We start from the raw sequence: 23535 nt of genomic DNA, 5'->3' as shown, positions 1-23535 counted from the left end.
TGTAATTGCACCGAAATTATAGTCGCAACAGAGATCACATATAAAAGGCAGGAGTTCTGGAAAATATTCATGAGAAATGCGATGAGAAAGCTTGATAAAGGGCAAAAAATAGTCACTGGAAACAAAGTTCACTGCATGTATCCACAAAACCTCGCAACAAGATATTTAAATATACGTATAAGTCTCCAATAAATTACGTATCTAAGCAAAGTCGCTGTACGCAAGGTGTCTCAGCTAATTTTAGCCAGAGTTTAAGAATATGCCAATGCACTCTAAGACGACGTGACCAAATGCATGTTGCTCACTTTTGTATGTAGTGTGTCAAGCTATTTTTTGTATCTTGCTTAATTAGATTTTTAGTCAAGATTGATTAACCAACTTGTGAAGTAACGAAGCTAGGAAAAAAATTCCAATTAGAAAGTTGCAGAGCGGTTTGCAAAATGCCCGAATAAACAGTTTCTGTGTTTCTATCTATTAAGTATTAGTGTATTTCAGCTTACTGATGATGCCGGCAAAATACAACACACCACGTGACATGCCCACTTACACGTCGTGATTGCACTGCTCCCAAACGTTCCGCGTACAAACAGTCATAGGCGCACTGCCACTTAAAAGATGACAGTGACGTAGATGGCAGTGACATAGGCGTTGGCTGTGCCATTTACGCCACCGATGTGCTCCCCTCATGACAGTTTGTTAGAGCGATAAGCAGACGCAGCGGTTATCGCTTGTGCTGCCGGAAGCAACAAGTCCATCATTTCACGATAGCTGCAAGCAAATTGAACGTCCCTAAATAAAGAAACTCAGTTTTCAGAAGGCTGAAAATGGTAGAATAAGAGTATCCTAAATTGCCAGACGCCGTCTTTCACTGAATTTACATTTATTTTGCATGTGCTTTCCCAGCAAATGCTCAAAGAGGTCACCTTCTGCAGCGATACAACACTAGGATCTACTGAGAAGGCTTGCTGTCGCTGCCTTGAGCACCGTCGGTGAAACTCTGTGGCAGACTTCAATTATCTTCTGCTGTAAGGCTTCTGGAGTAGTCGTTTCTGTCGTGTATATGTGATCCTTAATATAGCCCCACAAGCAAAAGTCAATAGCGTTGAGGTCAGGTGACCTTGCTGGCCACAGGACAGGCCCGTTTCTCCCTATCCATTGCCCTGGGAAGGTAACATCAAGCCATGCTCGTGCTTGACTGCAGGTGTGGGCTGGGGCCCCGTCGCGCTGATACCATATTGCGGGCTTGTGTCGTGTTGCAGCAGAAGTCTGCAACCGGCCCTTTGAGGAACCCACATACCTATTGCCAGTTAGAGTGTTGTTAAAAAACATTGGGCCAATGACTGTACTGTCGTATATTCCGCACCAAGCGTTAAAAGACCACCAATATTGGTGGCAGGATCTACCTAGCCAATGGGGATTTTGCTCACTCCAATAGTGTGCATTGTGGATATTTGCTTGGCAATTTCGAGAAAAGTTCACCTCGTCAGTCCAGAGTACCTTGGTGAGAAAGTCAGAATCCTGCTCCTCCTGAATCAAAATCCAATTCGCAAGGGCAAGTCTCTTTTGGAAATTCCTTGACTCCAGGCATTGATGCAACTACAGATGATAGGGGTGCAGTCCAGCTGTTTTCAAAATCCTCCAGGTAGTTGAGTTGGACACACCGAGCTGTGCGCCATGCTGCACATACTAGTATGTGGATTAGCTGCCATGCAAGACAAAAAGTTGGAGCGAACCTCATTATTTATGACTGAAGATCTCTGCCTCTTTTTTGTGAAGCTTCTGGTTTGCTTCAGCAACTCGTAGGTGGCGATTATTGTCATCGGGCTGGGTCACGTGCCCGGGTGCCAGCTCCGAAATATTCTCGCAGCCTGCCATCTCTGTCCGCTTGCAGCTCCTAGGACAAAAATCATGTCTGCTTTTTCTTCGTTGGAAAAAGGAATCACGAAATTGCTCGCACTTTAACAGCTGATGCACGATAGTCTGTTTATCGCTGCCAGGAACTATTACCTACCACGTCCGTCAGTCGCTTTAACACAGCACAAGATAACGGTTGGTAGCGTAAATCAAACAGCCAACACTTGCGCCGCTGCCCTGTCGCTTTTCTAAGCGGCAGCGCACCCATGGCTGTTTGTGCGCAGAACGCTTGGGAGCAGTGAAATCACGACGCGCATGTCACATTGTGTTTTTTTTATTTCGTGGGCATCCGCAGTAAGCCAAAAAACACTAATACTTAATAGATAGAAAGACAGAAACTGTTTATTTGGATGTTTTGCAAAGCGCTCCGCAACTTTCAAATTGGAATTTTTTTCCTAGCTGCGTTGCTTTGAAGTTGGTTAATCAATCTTGACTAATCATCTAATTAAACAAAATACAAAAAATAGTGTGACACACTGCATACAAAAGTGAGCAACATGCATCTTCCCGCTTTTCTCCGTTGTCCACACAAGACTGACCCACCATCGTCGGCTCAGCCCCCCCCCCCCCCCCCACGCTTTCACTCGCACATAAGGCATGCAGGGTGCGGCGACGACAGGAATGCGCCTTGAGTTTCCATGTAATTGCTACCGCAATAATAAGAGTGTCTGGCAACCGAAGCTTCCTGTGGCCCATTACTTTTCGCGAAAGAAGTAACAAAATCTAACTTTCACCATGTGACAATGCGCTGTGCCACGACACCTTTCTTTTGGGGGAGGGCACCGAAATGAAGAAACGCAAAGGAAAGCATGTTGGCCACAACTGAATGCCTACTTTGGGCACCTAATGTGACTACTGAAGGAATATTAAAGAAAACGTGAGACGCTTCGTCCACAGAGAACCATATGCATGCTGCTCGTTATCCTACACTGGCGAGACAAAAAGACATTCTAAAGAGGTTGCGATATCATCGAAATGAAGCTGATGCCGTCAAGTGAACGCTTTGCAATCTATTGAGTCCCTGCAGTGGTGGCGGCGAGTGACCATTGCTTTTTTTTCTTGTCTGTTAGCCAGGAAGTGTCCAAAACTCTGTGAGGCCAAAAACCGCTCGGCCAGGGAAAAACGAACGCGCACCGAAATGCGCTGCGCTGTTGACAGGGTAACACGTGAAAAACACATGACCTCTGGCTGGCTCTGGACACCGCGGTTAGTTAGAACAAGAAAATTGAAGAGGCTCAATGTGCCCTCGCGAATAAAAGTCAAAGTAGAAAAAATAAATAAGAACGTAGTTACCTTTGCTGCCTTTAGTGCCTTGACATGGATGCTTTGGTACAGGTGAAAAAAATGTTATTTTTTTCTGTGACATGACGGCACAAACGAACCATCACAACGCTTCGTCTCATCGGACCTCGCTGCATGCTCTGTCAACTTGTCTGATAGTGTGTTGATTTGGCTTATCTCATTGTGTAGTTCGATGTACGACTTTAGAAAAGTCAATGCACCTTTGGCGTCAAATGCTTATATTAAACCCACAAAGATCTGGAATTCAAAAGCTAAAGCACAACTTTGGAAATGTCAATGCACCTCTCGCATCAAAAGTTTGTGATCTTTATACCATATAGTTTCCATGCGCTCCGTAGATTCCATGGCATCCGTGAGATGCCGTGACGAGCCCGCTCACCATCAAAACGCCCTTGAAGCTGTGCTCAGATGGGGCTCTTTGCGTCATGTGACTCCAGGTGCATGGGCGTTGCCACGAAATTCGGCCCAAGTCACAATCTTCGCGCTGAAATGTCTTTTCGAGCGTGAAAAATACATTCTAGACAAAATGCTGAATGATTTCTGGCACCGGGGGCTGTTTTGGATGGCAGTGCATGACAGCACGAAAAAATTTCGGGTGGGGGGAACTGAAGCCCCATAAGCCCCCCCCCCCACCGGCTATGCCCCTGCTGGGTACATGCCGGAACAGACAACTTCAGCACTGCACATGTGATATTGGCATGTGCTATTACTGGCCAGTACCCCAAAATGGATGTGCCAAGGTGCAGTGCGGGGAAGTATCAAAGGTACTGATATCTTAGATACTATCCAAGATACTCTTTGGGTGCCTTGTATCTTGTGTCATGTTATGTCTGGCAAGATGTGTACCAGTATCTGTATTTCCAATACATGAAAGCATGTATAGTGTATCTTAAGGCACAAAATTCTGCTATCGCAGCATCACCGTGTTAAACTATAAACACTGGCTGAACTCCACTTCTCAAGCTGATACTGCTGCCACTAAGCCTACCTGAATAAAACTAAAGGCAGTTAAAGTCTTTTATTCTTCTGCCAGAGACCTGCAGCGAGGGCAAGCGATGAGGTCTGTGCATCCCTGTTGGTGGAGCAGAGTCACGTGGTGGCGCTCACACCGTCTCGGCAAAATCAAGCGCGCGAATGTCTGCATGCACCCGACCTTTTGCTTTCTTAATTTTTGTGTTTAGTTGCGTCGGTGCCATGACACTTGCTCATAGCCACCATACTGTGCTATGTCGTTGCAGCTTTATGTGCTACCTGTATACACAATGCGTCGTCGAAAATGCCGCTACCAGCATTGTTGCTGCTATACACCTGTCCGGTGATCCAGTATTGTGTAAATGGTAAAACAAGGTAAAACTCCACAGCAGTATTTGCCCCATCATGCAGATGTGCAAATACCACTGTGGTATTTGATGTTCTTATAGATGTACTTGTAAAGAAGAGCATTGACTCCAATCAATTACAAAAGCAATAAGCAAAAACCGCTGATAGCACAGCAAATAAAGAGCTTTCATGTTAAGCAACTAAAGCAACCACTATAAATTGTTTCAGAATGAAAATATTATACTTTGAGTAAGAAAGAGAAACATTATGAGATACTAACAGACATTTCTTTCAAATAAAACATGGTTGGTCCAATTTCCAAGCGAATATTTTTGTGCATAGGCGTCTACTGCTAGATTATATATATCTATAATAAGAAATTTGTGAACGTATCGAAGTATCTTAAAATACAAGATACAAATGGAAAGTACTGTATCAGGTACAATAATTGCAGCGGCATCTTGTATCTGTATCTCAAATACTTGTTGCCCGAGTATCTGGTATCATATCATGATACAATTGCAAAGTATCATTGCCCAGCCCTGCCAGGGTAACACAAGCGGCCTTAAACATACTAAAGCGATAGCAGCCCATCCGTAACAGACAGCTCTGTGTCAAGAGCGGCTGCTTGATGGATAGTCATTGCAACAAATTTGCAGCCAGGATACTAGGAAGAGTGGGGGTTGCAATGGAATTTCAATTGGACTGCAGTGATTACAAGATACATCATGTTGTGGTATCATTCGGAATTGTGGTTGACCATAAGATTGCCACTTCGTGTCTGGTCATGTGCCCATAAGGGTTTCATGGATGACAAGGGGTTACAATAATCATAAGATATAAAACATATCATCACCAATTACATACCCATCACAAGAAATACTGCTAATTGCATTAACTTTGCCAATCATCTACAAAGAATGGTAAGGGTGCCGTCAATTTTCTAATCTCCTGAAGTTTTGTAATTTACAGCCAAAACATGATACACAAGATTCTTGCTTTTGTTCTCATTGAAATATGGCTGCCACGGCCGAGGGTCAAATCTGCGATCCTGTGCCCTGTAGCAGAATGCCATAGTCGCCAAAACGGGTATATGTACAAATACAGTCCTCTGTTAAAGGGAATACTTGAGTGCAGAGCATGTCCGGATTTTCCTCTCTCGCAAGAGTATGATCGCCTAGATTTGCAGCAGATAACTTGTGGTTGGTAGCTCCGACTCCTTTCAGCACACTTGTGCAGTGCACTCACATTGCTTCCTCAGCCATGCCAGCCAAGCGAAGGCAGTACATTTCTTTTTTCTAACAGTGGACCGCACTGTACACAATGACTTCGGTACACAGCGATGTAGCAAACCCTCAAGAGTTCCACTGCAGTGTTTACTGTATTGTTACAAAGATAATTTTTTCTCACTGCAATTTCCAGTGCAGAAGTGAGTGCTGTAGTATATTCTAAACTAAACGGAATCACTTCATAACAAACAAGCCTGAAAAGATATTGAGCTCAACCATACCAGACTTTTTATAAGATTCATGGCAATTTTTCAAGAAATGTATTCGCAAAATATTTACTTTGAAAAACTTTGTGGACAAATAAGATTTTAATTGCATATGTATGCCAAAGCACAGTGCACAAAATAACTGAGCAAGGAAACATACAGACTGCATTACAATTGTTTGGAGTGGTCAAGCAAACAGCTCCAGGCTACACCTGTGACATCTGGCAGCAGCTGCTGGGTTTGAGATCAGTAAATAGCATAAACAGCTTGCATGTGGCAACATGCAGGCCTGAGCCTGCATGTTGCCTAGTTACACAGAGCCGCAGCTGGGAAAAAAGTAATTGCTGAACTATCACCGCTGCCTGCCAGTCAAATGTGTGCATGCATTTTGATTAGACTAAACACACATTACATAAATGCTAATTATGCATCGCCAATATACTAAGTAAGGTCTAGTGATCTTGGTATAGTGATCTTGAATCCAGCTACTCCTGTGGGACATCATGTGCAGTGTGAAGCTGCTTGCTCAACCATTTCAGACACATTTGATTAGGTCTGTACTTGTTGACAGGATCCACAAGAACTTGGCTACATTTTATGTCATAGCGACAGGCAGCAGGTCATTCTGCTGACAACAGCTGAAAGAAAAAGAGAAACTATTTCTTAACTTTTAGTTTAAGTCATCGCTGTGCATTTAACAAGTAAATCCACATAAAGGCACCCCTCTAGATGCGTTCCCTGTTTCAATGCACTAATCTACGACTGCTATGTCCGGTACCAAGTTGCTTAGCTAAGCATTTCATTTTTGAGAACTCAGGTTCAGGCTCCCACATTATATCTGCAGTCATACTATTAGTGCTCTGAAAAAGAAAAAAAAACTACATCGAGTAAGAGCAGTGACAACAGCTAGTGTTGTGCAAACAGGTTATAATCCTGATAAGAGAGTGTGAAGCAATGCTACGCTTAAGTAAACTTTTTTTCACCCAATGTGACCGCCATTTATCAGAAAGTCATCATACGAAGTTATGGCAGGCTTGTATCCCCATTAAAGAAAAAAAAAGATGTAAATGTGTTCATAGTGCACAAGGTCAGAAACGTTCTGGGATGGCATCATTTTGCTATGACCTGCATGAGAATCATTAATCACGGAATCATTAATCAGTCAGTGCACTAATACAATAAAACACAATTGTGAAGCTAATTACACCAATTTTTAACATATTACTAAAGTGTGCCTATGATGGCCTTAACAAATCAAATATTCTAGCAAATGACATCCTGTTTTAATATGGTCATTTTTATGTGAGAGTGGCTACAACTTGTACACTAATATAAAATCCAGCACCATTCTACATATGCCGGGTCAGCCAAGCTGTTTAAAAAGTAGTTTTTGATATGTGCGGGGGAAAAGAGTGCCCAGACTTGAACGAGGCCCCCAAGAATGACACTGAGACCGGAAAAGACATTCTTTGCCGCCCTCGGCAATGCCCAGCTTGTATTGCCAGGCTGAGTTCTGAGTGCGCACCACCAGCACACAGGCTATCTTGCGCCCCATGCAGTCTTTCATGCAATGGCCATTTAGAGGTGCCCCACATTTGAGACTCGTATAAATGCTGACAGCCAACTGCAATGACATAGTGGGCAGAACATTCCTTTGGTTAGTAGAAAGACATATATGTATTAAAAGGCATGAAAAGAACAACACACATATAGACTGGCATACACAAAGCGCCACTTCCAACAAATTTATTCAGAGGTAAACAGATTATTTATACACAAGGAGCTGTCGCAGTGCATCAGCGAAGTCGTGTTCAAAAAGTGCAGTACTTTGCATGATGATATGGATGCTACACTCGCACCACGCTCGCTTGCTTCAATAATTGTCTCAATTATCAATCCCACCCACTTATCACGACTTCTATCAGCAACAGAGCATGCGCCAAAATTTGGCATGCACTTTTGAAATGACCTTCTCTGACGTTCCTTACCTTATTTTGCTACTGCCACAGCCTACGATTCAAACAAATCTGTTTGACCTACATATTTCCTACTGCACAATAAAGGTATTTCACACAGCACTCCATCCTGACAGGAAACACACTTGCTCTTTACGACGCAAACTGGTGCTTTGCGAGGACAAGGGTTGGCCATCCTCCCCGCAAAGCACCAGTCTGCATCGTAAACTACGAGAGCAACTAAGTCTCCTGTCAGGTTGGCATGGTGCTAAGAAATAACTTTATTGTGCGGTAGGAAAGACATAGGTCAAACAGAGCAACATTTAAATGTTAGGCTATGGCAGCGCCAAAACAAGGTCAGGAACGGCAGAGGTCACCTGGCAATTCACTATCAGGATTGTAAGTAGTGCACACCAAACTTTGGCACACACTCTATATATATTGTTGCCAGAAGTCACGATAAGGGGGTGAGATTGATAAGTGAAACAAGAAGAATCATTGAAGCAGTCAAGCATTGTATGAATGTAGCATCATTATTGTTGTTACCCAAAAAACTGCACTATCTAAACGCAACCGCACACTGAAGCATTGTGACAGCACCTTGTGTATAAATAGTCTGTTTTCCTCTGAATAAGTTTGTTGGAAGTGGCACTGTTTGTGTCAGTCTACATGTGTGTTGTCATTTTTGCACCTTTGACATAGGCACGCAGAACCAAAATGCCCATATTTCCATCCTAAAGCAGAAAGATATGTTCGCTTCTCAAATGTAAATGAACAAAAAAGCAGACATGTGCTATATATGAAGTCAGACTTTCAGCATAAGTGGTTGCAGTTACAGTGGATTAAATGCACTAATGTTCTAGCCAAATGACTCCACATTTTGAATAAATCAGCAACAACCTCCAGATTAAAAAAAAAAGAAAAGACTCCAATCCACATAAGATGCATTTATTATTTTCCTTCTATACAGGTGGCAAGAAGTTAACCAGATGTATTTATATTAGAATACATCATGCCGAGCCATATGACTTGAAAGGTAAAAGCATGAGTAAAAGTTTGCATTAGCACAATTAAATAAAATGGCTTAGATCTTGTTGCAAAAAATACAACATAAGTGTAGAAGGTGTAAAGATAAAGTGTGTATATAAAGCACATGTATTTGGCACTAGTATAAACATATTCATAGAGTATTGCTGCTTAAGAACTCTGAGCAGTGCACGGAATGTAGCAGAGAATGAGATTTGCAGGAACAGAGGCTTTGTGAGATCAATCCAAGGCAGGTACTACCAGTACTATATTGCTAACATCTAAGTCTACATTGCTACCGCAGTAAGAGAACTGCCCCTATTGAACACTCATGCATGGCAGGCCTTAACAGCAAAAGGCTGCCCACAGCTGCCATGGAGCATATGTTAGCAGGTTAACCACACAAGAAAGCTTGAAAAGCTTTTTACTCAGACTGAATGCACCATGCAAGTTAAAACAGCACTCAGAAAGCACGTAGTCCTATATGTTGTGCATACTTTGAACTGCTAGGACGGCATCACAGAAGCTAGATACATACTCGTATGCAAGGATAAACAACAACTTGAGAGGATTTGTAGACCTTAAAAGGCAATTCTCCAGCCACAAAGCAGCTGAATCCACAGCAATGCAAAGTCAAGAGCAATACCTGCATTCTTGCAAAAAGGAACTATTTCAGAGGATGCGCTTTATGAACAAGATGTTCTGATGGCATGAAGGCATAAGATTCTAAGTCAATGCAGCTATGACAAAATAAAAGACTACAACACTGATGAAAGACTTCACAAAAATTTCAAACACACAGACATGATGTACAAGCACTTAAACTAATAACACACACAAAAATATGACCTATCCACAGTGAAAACAAAATAGCACAAATCTACAAAGGCACCCCCTCTCGGACACATTATTTTACACAACAGAAGTTGTAAAATGAAAATAACACACTAGCGAAAGTTTATGTGCTTTGTAGAAGCAGCAGCATGCTGGCCATCTGCTTTGCGCTCTCCTGAACAGCCTTTGCTTGGCAGACCATTAGGTCCAGGTAGGCAGGGGTCTGCAGACCAAGCACTGTCACCTTTATCCCCTTTTCGCCCAGGTTTCCCTCTAAGACCAGGAATACCAGGCTCCCCTTGGTGACCTGGAAGGCCATCCAGGCCAGGTATTCCCGGTTCCCCTTTGTCTCCCTTACGCCCAGGTTCACCTCGTTCTCCAACCAAACCAGGCCTTCCATCAAAACCAGATTTCCCTGGATCGCCTTTCGAACCGGCAGGTCCAGGAAGGCCCAAGGGCCCAGGGCTGCCTGCTTCCCCCTTTTCCCCTGGCTCTCCCTTCTGCCCATCTGCTCCTCTGGCCCCTTTGATACCTGGTGGCCCCTGAAGGCCAGGCTCTCCAGGCATGCCTGGTGGGCCTGGGGGCCCACCTATCATAGAAAAGTCCCTGTCGTCCATGGCACCCAAAAGAGTATGCCTTGCATACTTTGCTACTGATGATTCCCCTTTGTCACCTTTTTCTCCCTTAGGTCCCTGCCTTCCAGGAGGGCCCGAGAGCCCAGGCGGCCCCATCATTCCTTGCGGCCCATAGTCTCCTTGAATGCCTCTTTCACCCTTGGGTCCTGGATAGCCTGGAAGACCTGGGAGCCCCTGCAGCCCCATTTCTCCAGTTAAACCCATAGCACCAGGTGGTCCCACCTCTCCTGGCTCACCAGAAGGGCCTGCTTCGCCAGAACTGCCCTTTTCTCCTTTCTCACCGGGTACTCCATGCTCACCCTTAAGCCCGAGGTCACCCCTTTCGCCCTTCGCTCCTGGCTTCCCAAAAATGCCAATGCGACCCCTTTTACCTTTTTTCCCTTCATCTCCCTTTTCTCCCTTCGGCCCTAGTGGTCCTTTCAAACCCGGCTCACCTTTCTGACCAGGTGGGCCGGGTGGGCCCTGCACGAACGAAGTGGGAATCGAAACACCATCTGTTGTCACAACTGAACCGGGCTCTCCTTTATCACCTTTTTCGCCGTCCACACCGGGTGCGCCAGAGACGCCAGAGTCTCCCTTCTCACCTCGCAGCCCATCACGACCGTTCACACCGGTGTTTCCTTTTGGGCCGGGTAGACCTGGCACGCCGGGGTCTCCAGGCAGGCCGACGAAGCCGTGGTCACCCTTGTCGCCCTTCGGGCCCGGAGGTCCCACTTCCCCAGGCGGTCCCGTTCGTCCGTCGAATCCGGGCAGTCCTGGAGGGCCTGGGGGACCCGGTTCGCCCGGCGCTCCTTTCATGGCTATAACTTCCGTGTATCCAAGTGTGCCACCGTGAAGCCGCGTGACGGACCTTTTCATGCCTTTAGTGGATCGCACGACGACGCCTTCACCTTTGTCTCCCTTGTCGCCCTTCGGCCCTGCCACGCCGGGCAGTCCCATCGGACCGGGTTCGCCTTTCGGGCCGTCGATGCCGATTGCACCCGGAAAGCCTGGTTTGCCCGGGAGCCCTGGCGGACCGGGAGGACCAAGTTCTCCTATTTCGCCCTTCGCTCCGCGCCTTCCTCGCCGTCCCGGCGGACCTGGAGGACACAGGCAGGCAGGCTCGACGTCGCGCCGCCGTCTTCGCCGTCTCGCTGCAAGGAAGGCCGATGAGAGCTGGTCAGCCGCCTGGCCATCTCTCCGGACTTCGAGCTGGTACGTGCGCTCCTCCAAGCTCGCAACTTTACTTTCGAGGGCGTTCACTCTGAACAAACACAACGCAAGCATACCCAGTGCAATGACCAGCACGGCGACAAAGCTAAACGCTATCCAAGCGGGCACCAACCACACTCGGCATGGCTTCTTGACAGCACTGTCGTCGTTTCCGCAAACTTCGGCTGTGTTGGCAGTTCCCGAGTCCAATGAGGCGGTCTGTTTCATCTTGGATGAGAGTCAAGCGCTGCACAAATGACGCGTTCACGTCAGTGAGTAGTAGCGTTTTGCCACACGCGACACGCATCCAACGGAGAATCAAGAGAACGACGTGAGTTGCATAGTGGACGAGGCGCAGTAGCCGATGTCCTGAGTCGACTCCACAGAGCCGCCTCACTCATTCAAGAGTGCTTTTGAAAAAACACTAACGAGCAATATCTTGAGCGTCCACATCGCGCGCCCCACTTAACGCCAACAAGCTTTGAGTGGACCCGTGCCTTGCGTGGGTCGCTCTCCGGTGCATAGAATAAAAAACAAACTTCTCCGGTGCACCTCGGATAAGCGAATTAATCAACTTGCGCGCTCTAGTTCTCGGCAGCGCCGCTAGGCGTAGCGTGGCCGCCGCGTGGCCTCAGTTTGGTTGTTACGGATTGTTGTTACTTTCTTCGCTGCTTGCTGCATTTTCATTTCGCTATTGAATGGCCAATAAAAGAATGGCGTGCTAGGAAACATGTGACGCACACCAGCTAATCGCTCAACGCGTGTTATTGCCTATCATAACACGATGAAAACTTGACATCGATGCAGGCGCGATGCGGCAATTCAAGCACTCCGTAGATGGCGCTACCTCTGTAGCGGTTGTTATGAACTTTGTTGTGGATACACACCGATGGTATATGTTTGAAATGTGCGTTCAGGAGATGAATATCGCAATGTTTGTTGAATGTAAACTATTTTAAGACTGCATTGTTTAGCACTTAACACAAGCAAGAGGATGACGCTAAGACCTTCATCAAACGAGATCGACGAAGTCTTTAACTACGACGAAAAACACCACGGAAGCGATTCGCACAAGAATTCGTTTGAAAAACTGAAAGCTGCCCATGTGAGGTATGTACTGAGCACAATGTACTGGCTGACAGCAATAATTTTCTAAATACGCAAACATGACATTTGTTTCTTCAGTCTTCAAGAGGATTATGTGAGGCTCCAAAAAGACTTGAAGAACACTTTACAGTCTCTCCACGACGTCCGATCTAATCATGCCAACATACTCCATAAAGCCGACAGGATTATTTCAGAGAAAGACTCCACAATCAGAGAGCTTCGTGTAAAGGTGAGACGTTCGTCACGAAATTCGGGCAACAGTGGGGAGGCGTCGGTGACAGTGTGCATACATTCTTGCATTATTATTTTTTTTTTTTCAGTTAAGTTCCATATGTGAGGACGATCTCCGGAAGGAAATAGAAGAGGAGCTGCGTAATAATTTCGTAATCTACACAAAGCAACTTCAAATAAACCATGAAAAATGCAAAGTATCCCTGCATGAAGCCAATGTTGAGCTCACAAACATGAAAGCTATGTTACAAAGTGCGGAAAGAAGCCACCAGAGAGGTGTACAAGAGCTGGAACTGAAGCACAGGGCCGAGGTACTGCTTAAGAGCCTTTACAATTAGACTTCTATTGATAGTAAGTTTAACCAATTACACCCAACCATTCTCTCCGTTTTTCATTCAATAGGTCAATCGACTCCAAGTGGAGATCCAGCATTTAAAAGCTGAGCAATGTCCATCAGACCGAGAAGATGTTCTAATGCAACTCCTCAACACGCAGAAAGATAATGCAGATTTGCAAGGCAGATTAAAATCTGTTTCTCTTGAATTAAAGGAACTGCGAAATGAAAAACACGGTCTTACTTTGGAGCACCAAGCAGCACTGCAGAAACATGCAGAAGAACTTGCACTTGCTGAGGAGTCCAACAAAATCATAGAAACAAAGCTGAAAGGTGCCCTGTCACAAAGAGAGGCACTGGAGGAGACACTGGGCAGGTATCGACAAGACATAAACCAACTTTCGCAGCAGCTTGTATCTGCTGAAGAAGAGAAGCTCAGCCTGAGAAACAAAATCTCCCTGCTTGAACACAGACACAAGGCTGAAATTTTACAGCTGAAAACAGATGCTGTGCATCAAAAGGCTGACCTTGAAGCCAAATATGAGAAAGCTCTTTTAGATCTTGCAAGTGAGTTCTGCATTGTCTATGTACTACTTCAGCCTGCAACCATTTAGTAAGGGTGCATGCAACAAAAACAAGGCGGTTTCTTATTTTCCAGGTGCCAAAGCAGATGCCGAACTAGCCATTAAAGGCACCACTGACCAGAAACAGCTGCTGGCTGAGAAAGGAAAAGAACTGGAAAAGAAGCATCATGCTGCAAGGGCCAAGGACTGGGATCGCACGAGAAGACTTGAATCTGAAAAGATCCTCCTGGAAGCAAAGCTCAAAGAACTCGTCACTGCCAAAGCAGCCGTGGTTGAAAGGCTTGCTGAAAGTGAAAAGCAGATCAAGCGTCTAAAACAAACACAAGACAGCCAAAGGCAGGAATTTGAGGAAGAGTTGCTTGCACTGAGAGCCAAGCTGAAGGCAATGTCTGTTGCAAGAGATGATACAAACAAGGTTGCTGCCGAAAATCAAGTTCTGCAGCAGCGTCTGGCTCTGGCTGAGGAAGAACTTGGGAAAAGACATGCTGCGCTCAAAGACTCCCAGGAACAGAAGGAATTGTTCTCAAGAAAAATTGAGTGTCTGCAACTAGAACTGCAGGTAGCTAAGCGTTATTTTATTCAAGATACACTTGAAAGCCATTTTGCAGAAAAATAAGTGGTCAGAGTGTCTACAGTCATATGAATATAAAGGAAAATGAAGGCATAACTTAAGTCATCAAAGAAAAGCTCCACTTTTTTTACAGTGGTAGAATCTATGTACAGTCATCTACACTACTGTCTAGAGCACTGAATCGATGCAAAAAAATCTGTGCATTGCTAGCCAGTTCAAGAGAGCATTCTTGCAAACAGTCCGCGAGATCCACGTGGTGTTCAGCCTAATACCTTAAACCGAGCATTACTTGTTCTTTGCTCTGCAGCGCGGTGTTCTGGCACTTTAAACAGAAGTGTGGACGTCTTTACACATGCTCTTGTAATTTAATACAACTTGTCAAGCTTTTTATCTCACCAGGGAACTAGAAACAAATCAGTCGTCAGGTGTTATTCAAGTACAAATCTTGTATGCCTTTCGTTTGTGCCATTTTAGCGCAGTGAGATTATCAAGTCTTCATATGCAGGATTGCATCATCGCTGCTACATATTGTCTTCTGACATAACCTTCCAATTTAAGTCTTATGTCATTGAAGCATTGATAGGAGAGGAAAAGCAGCTAATAAAGCTGTCATGTGGGGGGGAGGGTAGAACTACGCCACAAAAATGTAGTTCATTATATTTAATATACTTTTTAATTAACCTTAGTATAATTAGAATTGTTTCACTAACTTCCATAACCACAGGTACATAACAAGGCTGTAAGTTTTTGGCGTGTTGAACAGTGTCACTCTCACATTCTTTAGTTGCTCTAAAGGTTGCAGAAAATGTAGCGTATTGCAGACAAGAACATACAAAGAACATATGTACATTCAATTTTCCAACTACCAAGCTGAAAAAATAGCAACGTTACTAAATGTTATGCATGCATAATTCCAGGCTGCTCAGGTCAATACGATAAAACTCTCGGAACAAAGCGACAAGACTGGCATGCAGATGAAGCTAGCTTGGGAGCAAGAGAAGTACGACTTTGTCAAGCGAATAGAGGAACTTGAAGGTGAGCTGCGGCAAGCCCACAAAGAGTTCAACTGGAAATTGAGGGCTTTGAAGCAAGTGAGTGGCCTTTTCCTCTCACATTTGTGTAAAACACTGCTGCACAATATCAAATAAGCGTTAGGTCCTGTACAATTGCTCATCACATAAAACATGTGAAAATTTGCTCGCTGCGCGATGTTGAGCTGGATAGCCCCATCTTTCTTTCTTGACATATTAGTTCCCAGCAACAGAAAGATGTCTGCTTTTCACCAATCAGTCCAATGGACCATCATAAATTTTTAGCCTAAAATGTTAAGTCGTTCTGCAAATATTAGATGTCCTTTATGTGTAGTGCAAGCTGTTCTTCCCAAATAACTGTGACCACATTTATAAAACGCATTTTGATTTTCCACCTCATTTTCGGTAGATTGTTCAAGCTTTCCATTTTGTTATGAATGAACCAGAATTTCAGCAGAGTTATTACAAGCCGAGTGCTAGTTAGTTATGTTATTTAGTTATGTATGTTATGTTAGTTATGAACTAGCTAAACCATTCTGTAAACCATACTTCAAAGAACTAAATGTTCAACACATGCTCATCCTTCTGTATTTCAACTCCACCAGGAATTAAACTAGCATCCCAGATTTTTAACCTCGGGTCTCATCCAAAGATGTGCAGAAACAGAAGCACAAATACATTTGTTTTGCTAGAGCAATAACGAGAGTTATACAATTTATCAGATAAAAAAATAGATTTGTGAAATATGTCTCTTGCATTCCTTATGAAAGAGAGTGAGATAACTGTTATTGCATTCGTTCTTATGCTTACATTGTGAAAAAACTGAAGTATTAGAGGTCATGTGCACAAAGTTCTAGGAATACTTGGTTTGGCCTACATTTTGTTTCTGATACTTCTACATGGCTGGCTTTGTTTTTACATGCCCATAAGTTCAGATTGCTTCAGATTAACTGCTACAGTTAAAACAGCTGATGTGCTTTTGTTCATTACAAATAAACCATTATACTTAGAAGTAATAGAAATACATAAATAATTATATAAAGAGAAACTCATTGTGCAAGTTATGTTCTAAGAGCATCAAGTCTAAGCACATCTGACGCAGCTACAAAATTTACAGCACAATATGTGCAACTAAATGCATTTGATTTTTCTGCATATCCCAAAAATGTTTTGGCATATTGCTTTCATTTACATGTCTTTTCTATCTTCCATCGTGCAGAGAAACAAGGAGTACCGAAAGGCTATGCATTCATATCGATCAAAGATAAAAAGCCTGAAGTCAGCAAACCATGACATGCATTCTGAAGCTATTCACCTAAAGTGAGTGAAGTACTCATCATAACAGATTCTTTTGCAGCACACGTCTCCAACGGAATGTTCAGGCAGCAAAAAGCTGCTGCTAATGGAGTATTTTGCTGGATTCACATCACAAACGTGATCACGGGCATATCAGTGGTGCGACATAAGATGTTCATTGGATCACTCTGCAGCCAGCATTCACACGACAGTGGAGAAATGCAGACAATAAAGCATATGAACTAACCTGCTCTATATTGCATAAGCAATAGCAGAGACGCGTTCACTCACAGCTACCAAGCTAAAAGCATGAGTTCAACATTTGTTGTGTGCATTTTAATTAAATGAGCGATGCAGAGTGGATTGAAGATGGTTACTGGCAGCTGTCTAGGTATTTCTTGCCGAAAATTGCAATAGTGATTTGGCTTTCAATCGTATCTTAAATCGCGTCACGGGGATCGAGCGAGCGAGGCAGAAACGAGTGATGTATGATCCATACACGACCTCCAAGTTCAAATCGCGATTTGCTCCATCGTGTGAATACAGCTTTTGGCGACCACCTTGTTTGTCGGGCCGAGTGTCAGCAACAGAACACCCTCCTTGACACCTACCCTCACACTATGCAGAGGAAAAACATTGGCACTATGATGCCAGCTCTCCCATTGCTACTTTGTTTATAATATGCCACCAAATCGCACTGCCCTCAATTGTTGTGGTGACCAATGCATAAAATAATGCTTTCTTTAGGTCCACTTACACACAGGCTTTGCCAATCAGCGTGTAGTGAAAGTGCAGTGCAGTCACACAAGAATACACCCATTTTTGAACATGGCAGTACATGATGTCTACGTTTCTGCATTTAAAGACGAGCTGCCACAAAATTTCACTTGGGCTAAGTTGGTTATAAAGAGTAGTAAATAGACTAAAACATTTTTGTCAAAGCTGCATGTTTAGTAATTGTCCAGTTAACTTATTCACTCTCTTTAAATAGCACCTGAGTAGGTGACATGTACGCCTGTTGTTTAGTGGACATAATGCAAATCCCAGACCACAGCCTACAAAGTTTTTTAGCATGCGGATGGAACTGCCTAATCAATTCTTTTATTTGAAAGGACGATGGCAGCCATAGTGAAACAATAGTTGCTTATTAGAGTTATTTCTACAGTTAAGATACAAGAAATTTGCATTGCAGGCAAAATGTACCCTTGGACATCCACAAGGAGATTCAGGACGAGCTTAAGAAGTTAAGAAGGAAGCAACTGGAGTTTCGTTCACTGCTCGAACTGCCTTCTGCTCCACAAGGGACTGCTGGCTCTTTGTGTCGCCCATACGATGTAAGTGGGGAAACGAGGCCAGCATGTTTGTAGACAATGAAATTTCACATAATGGGAATGGCACGGTGCTAGGCAAAATGCAATAAAAGATTGGTAAAGGAACCGAGTGTCAGTTAAGTGATGCTATGATGTATCTTTGATTTCTTTATACGGTAACATGCTCAACCATTCCGACGTGCACAACCTAATTGGTATTAATTTTTCAATGTGGCACACAGGTTGATAAAAATTTTGCAGTGGAAGGATATGGATCAAGTTTGTGCATTGAACTCAATAAGTGGGCATTGTGTGCAGAGTTAGAACTCAGATATAGTGACAGCTGGTAAGAATACTTCCTTTGGATTTCATAGTATCTTATCAGTCGCATCACAAGGTTTCCTTGAATAAAGAACTGAGAGATAGAGAAAAAAAAAAGAAAAGTTACGTGTCCTGGGTGCATTTGAAGCTCAGTCCTACGAAGAGCAAATTTTCTATTTCTTTTAACTTAATGTTGTTGAGACAGAGGAACCCGCCCATCTCACCAACTCCATGCAGTGCAGTGAAAGCTATGGGTCATGCCAGCTAACCGGAAAAGAGAACTACACGACAGGCTCCTCTGATCACCCTCCACATTATGCCAACTGAATAGAAGCTTCGCAAAAGTAGTAGTAGTGGACAGTGGGCGAGCCTTCCTTTCTTCTCTGGAACACGCAGCCAACTCTTGTTACTGATTGGCTGATACGAGCCCTAACCTTCCCTGCACCTTACATAGTTTCTTTCAGACTGTCAGATCTAGTACAGTTAAATTAACCTTGGTGAATTGAAAATTTTTCATGTTGGTATGATAAAATGTATCACTACGATCATGGTTGGAGTTAGGGCACAGCAAAAGCTTTAGAAGTTTGTCAAGTTTAGCTTTTGGCTCTTTTAATATCTTTAATCATAAAAGATCAACTGGGCCCAAGCAAACGCCGTCAAGGTGCACAACGTCACGGCAAGCTGGTGCAGGAATTTCAGTGCGGCCATTGTCACCTATCTTTCGTTTTTGCATTTCATATCATTTCAGAACAGGTTGCCACCTGTTTTCGTTTTCTGTCAGATAAGCCCCCCTCCTGAGTGGCTCTGCTTAATATAACTAATATAATTTGCTTTTCCCCTTAGAGTTGCTTGAAATCTTTTGGCTTTGCACATTCTGCCTTAATATTTACAATAATATTACAGTTCCTGCCAATGGCTGGGAGCACCGTTCTTCAAGCTTAGCAGAGGTGCTATTCTGGACCATGGCTACGGTTCATTATTGCAATGTTATTACAATTACAAAAGCAAACTGTTTGGTTGCTCTCGCATGGTTGGTCAGAATCACACTTTTGCTGATGAAGCCATGATTGGTCAGAATCACGGCAAGTGGACCTTTATCAGATTGTGTCCTAAAACAGCATCCCAGTTCACCTGGACTATCTTGGTTATATAATGGACATCACTAATAGTGTGTAACCTCACTTGTTAGAAAAACCTTACTTGTTATAGTAAAATGCTCTTTGGGAGATATTATCACAATACATGGGAATGGAGTAATTGTCTTTATCAGCATGCACTGAAGCAATTTTGATGAGTCTTGTTACATTTAAACAAAAATGTTAAAATCTACCGATTGTTAGGAACACATATTTATTTTGGCAATCAATATTTTTGGAGAAACTACTGAAAAGGATAAATTCCAGAAAATCAAAGCATTGAGATTATAACTCGGAAATAAATAAGTCATGCAACAATTCTGTAAACTGCATCTATAGACGCATCTAAAGCAGAAAAAAAATTGGATGTGATGTAGGCTACCCTGAATCGCACGAATTCTTCTCTGAAACTTGCATAATGATTTTATTGTAAGCTGTAGACTATTGTCCTATTTGTCCACTTTAGACAACCGAACAGATTCACATTACAGAATTCTGGTGTCTTTTTTGATGCCGAGTGACGAAATTGTAAGGTTTGTGCCTAATTACATATTTGCCAATTTTCAAACATTTTTTTCTTTAAATTTTGATGCCCGAAATCGAAATTGTGCTTCCTGCAGTTGAATTAGCTTGGCATCTCCCTTAAAATGCAACAAATTTCACTGAAATCAGCTCACCGGTTGTCTATGAGAGCATTTCGGAATTTAAGAGTTTCCAACACTAGCTTTCATACTCAGTGACACTTTGGCATGCATCCTAGTCAACTAAATGTAACAAATTCAGACAAGACATAGCTACACACACAGATGAAGACGTGGAGTGATTAACGGTAGTCAAATAAGGGGCGTCTCTGGAGCCAGTGTTTCAAACACTCTTACAAAGGTTTGAAATGTAGAAAAGCATAGAGGGTATTGTTCCGGAGCCCCTTTAATGAATGTGAAGTGACCGCTCTGAAAAGGCGTTGGTCCTGCGTTTCATTCACAGACCAGGATGAATTTACAAAGCTACGGTTTCAGTGAGTCCTCCGAGACTTTGCCGACTGTAGCCACACGGAGAAAATAAAAATCACATGTCCAATGGCGGTATCAAAAACCTCAGTCTCCTAGCACAACAGGCTAATGCTCCAACAAATAGGCCGCAGCTGCACGTATACTTCTCTCATGCCAATGCCAAGTAGTTCTTTAAGATAATTGCTGCATGCGCCATGTCTTGTACCATGTGCAAGCAATAATGAGCATTACACTTTTCATTAGACACACATGCTCTCGTGCAAGAGCTTTGTGGCGTCTGGAGGTTCAGATGGCTGTGGTTGGTGTTGGCATTGTGTTGCTCTTCTTTACCCTGTTGATCAACGGTTGTGGGATGCATTCTTTGCCGAAGTCCATCACGCATTTCTTATTGAGATGTGCCATTTCATCTTGCCAGTTTACCGAAGGTTCACTAAGGCCAATCCTTGCAGTTCGTAGGATCTGTGTGGTTTTCAACTGCAAAGATTTCATACTCTGAAAGCTGCATGGGTTGCCTTTGCAGCTTCATTTTACTGTCATGTGGACGACAGTTTTCGCTTTCATGAAATGTACAGCTTTGTGAAGCAGCCTCCAATTTTTACTTATAACGTACCTTTTTCTCTTTAGGGCTGCACATATTGTGTAGAGTGTTTAAATTAAATTTCAATATGTCATAAGACAATGGAGTAGCATAATTAATTTCATAACTGTTCTCTTTTTCAGCAAGGCTTGTGGAACATGTCAGAATTGAAAGAAAAGTTGGACCGATTAGATCTGCAGCAATGCCAACAGATGGACCAGATGATCACATTGGTGAAGAAGCTTTGTGCAGTCACACACCAAAATTCACCCAGCAGTATCGATATCTCGTCATTATCAAGACACAGTTGTAGTTCCAAATCAAGCAGTACATCAAAAGAACGCCATCATTCATCAAAATATGAGTGAAATGATACACCGTTCGCTCGAGTGAAATGATACAGGGCACAGCCTTGGCATCACAGTTAATCTGTTTATCACTTTGTCTTGCAATTCATACATGAACATAAAAATATTGATACTTCTATAAAACCTTGTGTATATGCACCTTGCACCAGTATTAAAATATATTATTATTTAAGACCACCGTTATATTAGCATGACATGACATAGGATCGAGTCTATGCATAGGTGATGCTTTCAGCATTTTGTTAATGTTTACAGCTTGCAATGCCAGCCGTTAACAGGCACAGTTCTCTTCAAAAGTTCGCAAGCCATCTTTTATCTGGCCATGCAATGTGGCTGGCATTTAATGCCCAGCATTGCAATGCCTTGAAAAGAGAATTGTAATCTTCCCTCGGTTTCCACAGCTTTGGAGGAGTGTCACGGCACCAGGTAATGCGGCCTAACAGCTACTCCAGTCAGATACAGAGGGATATTAGAGCTCCCGAAAAGCACGTTGTGCTGCACTCGATGGAGGGCCTACGTACGTCCAAGTTAAAACGCACTAGAGACGCGAGCTATCAACCACGTGACACTTAGCAATAGCCCCAGCAGAGCCACCAGCACGGTGCCGCGCACCTTCCAGTGGGCCCACGAGCTCTTGAGCTGGCGAACGATGTCTTCGACCTGAGCGCGCACGCTGTCCGGGTCCCCGGTGTTGTCGATGACGAAATCGGCTAGACCGCACTTCTGCTCCAAGGGCAGTTGAGACTCGATGCGCTTCCTCGCCTCTTCTTCGGTGAAGCCGTTTCTCAGCATTAGCCGCTCGATCTGCTGCGCGGGTGTGCACTTCACGACGATCACTTTGTGCACGAAGCGCAACATCGTCTTCGTCTCGTACAGCAGCGGCACGTCGACCACGACGAACTGGCGGCCCCTGAGAAACAGCTTGAGGCTTTGAAAGGCCATTTCCTTGTGTATCTCTGGATGCGTGATCCTGTTTAGCTTGCGCCTCTTCTCGTGGTCGCCAAACACGATCCGACCGAGTGCGGGGCGGTTGAGCTGGCCATCGCTTAGCAGCACCTCCGAGCCGAACTCCCGACGAATCTGCTCCCAGGCGGGCCTTCCCGGCTCGACGACATCGCGGGCGATCTTGTCAGCGTCTATGACATCGATTCCGAGCGAAAGCAAGATGCTGGCGACCGTGCTCTTACCGGACGCGATGCCGCCAGTCAGTCCGATTAGAAACATCGCTTTCGGCGAGCACCTGCTACGGGAGCAGAATCGAGGAACGAATCCGCACCGTTAGCGGTCCGACGGCGCAATAAAACCTCGGCTAGAATAGCCTCCAGATCCCGCAAGCTTGCCTCAACGGAGGAAATAGGTTGCAGGAAAAAGCGTGAAATGTAAAGTGGCGAAACGAGAACGGGAAAACCGTGAGTACACATAATAGCATGGTCGAGAAGGGGCCGAGTAGAAAGCACCGGCTACTTGGATTGGATTGGCGTGCAAGTGAGATTAGAACTCGTTCGGCTCAGTTTCGTTTCTCGCAGATATTGCTGGATATCGTGCCGATATATTGTCAACTGTATCATGTAGATCGTGTTGAGGGTTGTCCAGGTTGGCTCTCTTGCGGCAGTCACAGACGGACCTTGACAGTCGAAAAAGACAGTGCTCCTGCGGTGGGAATTCTGTCCGACATGCAGCAGACTGAAAGAACGAACCAGCATGCAGAGTGCAAAAATGCGAGGGCTGTATTCTTCTACAACGGCGTGTTATGGTCGTTTCTCACTTTCTTGAACAAGAGACAAAAGCAGTTTTGCAAGAGCACAGGCCGTTCTCCAACTTCCGAATGCTCTAATTTTAGCCTCTGGAAGAACGGATTGCGCGCTTGTTTACTGCGTGCACTTGTTTGCGCCCTGTTCATAAAAACACGCACTGGTAGAAACGTATTTTACAAATAATGGGCAAAAGCTGTGAGAGCGGTGAAAGGGCAAGTAACAAATAGCAATGT

General features: G+C 44.0%; 3 protein-coding genes across 3 annotated transcripts; 1 reads left to right on the top strand and 2 right to left on the bottom strand.

Annotated features, from left to right (window-relative positions):
- Positions 1 to 8918: 8918 nt before the first annotated feature.
- On the bottom strand, positions 8919 to 12182 carry LOC126521834 (uncharacterized). Its single transcript, XM_050170549.3, has one exon. It carries the CDS (start codon positions 11898 to 11900, stop codon positions 9960 to 9962), a length of 1941 nt encoding a protein of 646 aa, XP_050026506.2. The 5' UTR covers positions 11901 to 12182; the 3' UTR covers positions 8919 to 9959.
- A 56-nt stretch (positions 12183 to 12238) lies between these two features.
- Positions 12239 to 21720, top strand: LOC126521831 (centrosomal protein of 83 kDa-like). The gene is made up of 9 exons (XM_050170546.3): positions 12239 to 12782; positions 12858 to 13008; positions 13100 to 13321; positions 13413 to 13911; positions 14003 to 14487; positions 15417 to 15590; positions 16750 to 16850; positions 18019 to 18160; positions 21324 to 21720. Exons 1-9 carry the CDS (start codon positions 12667 to 12669, stop codon positions 21546 to 21548), a joined length of 2115 nt encoding a protein of 704 aa, XP_050026503.2. The 5' UTR covers positions 12239 to 12666; the 3' UTR covers positions 21549 to 21720.
- On the bottom strand, positions 21593 to 23150 carry Dpck (Dephospho-CoA kinase). The gene has a single exon (XM_050170556.3). The coding sequence runs from the start codon at positions 22770 to 22772 to the stop codon at positions 22077 to 22079; it is 696 nt and encodes a 231-aa protein (XP_050026513.2). The 5' UTR covers positions 22773 to 23150; the 3' UTR covers positions 21593 to 22076.
- Positions 23151 to 23535: the final 385 nt, after the last annotated feature.

The sequence above is a fragment of the Dermacentor andersoni genome, chromosome 6 (genome assembly GCF_023375885.2).
Source record: "Dermacentor andersoni chromosome 6, qqDerAnde1_hic_scaffold, whole genome shotgun sequence".
NCBI classification, from domain to species: domain Eukaryota; kingdom Metazoa; phylum Arthropoda; class Arachnida; order Ixodida; family Ixodidae; genus Dermacentor; species Dermacentor andersoni.
This window is presented reverse-complemented; position numbering and strand designations above follow the sequence as displayed.

Bases quoted from the DNA above. Each gene is read 5' to 3' on its own strand.
- LOC126521831 (XM_050170546.3), top strand. From the start codon at position 12,667: ATGACGCTAAGACCTTCATCAAACGAGATCGACGAAGTCTTTAACTAC. The intron at 13,322-13,412 runs GTACTGCTTAAG...TTCATTCAATAG, and splicing joins AACTGAAGCACAGGGCCGAG to GTCAATCGACTCCAAGTGGA. The intron at 16,851-18,018 runs GTGAGTGAAGTA...TTTGCATTGCAG, and splicing joins TCTGAAGCTATTCACCTAAA to GCAAAATGTACCCTTGGACA.
- Dpck (XM_050170556.3), bottom strand. From the start codon at position 22,772: ATGTTTCTAATCGGACTGACTGGCGGCATCGCGTCCGGTAAGAGCACG.
- LOC126521834 (XM_050170549.3), bottom strand. From the start codon at position 11,900: ATGAAACAGACCGCCTCATTGGACTCGGGAACTGCCAACACAGCCGAA.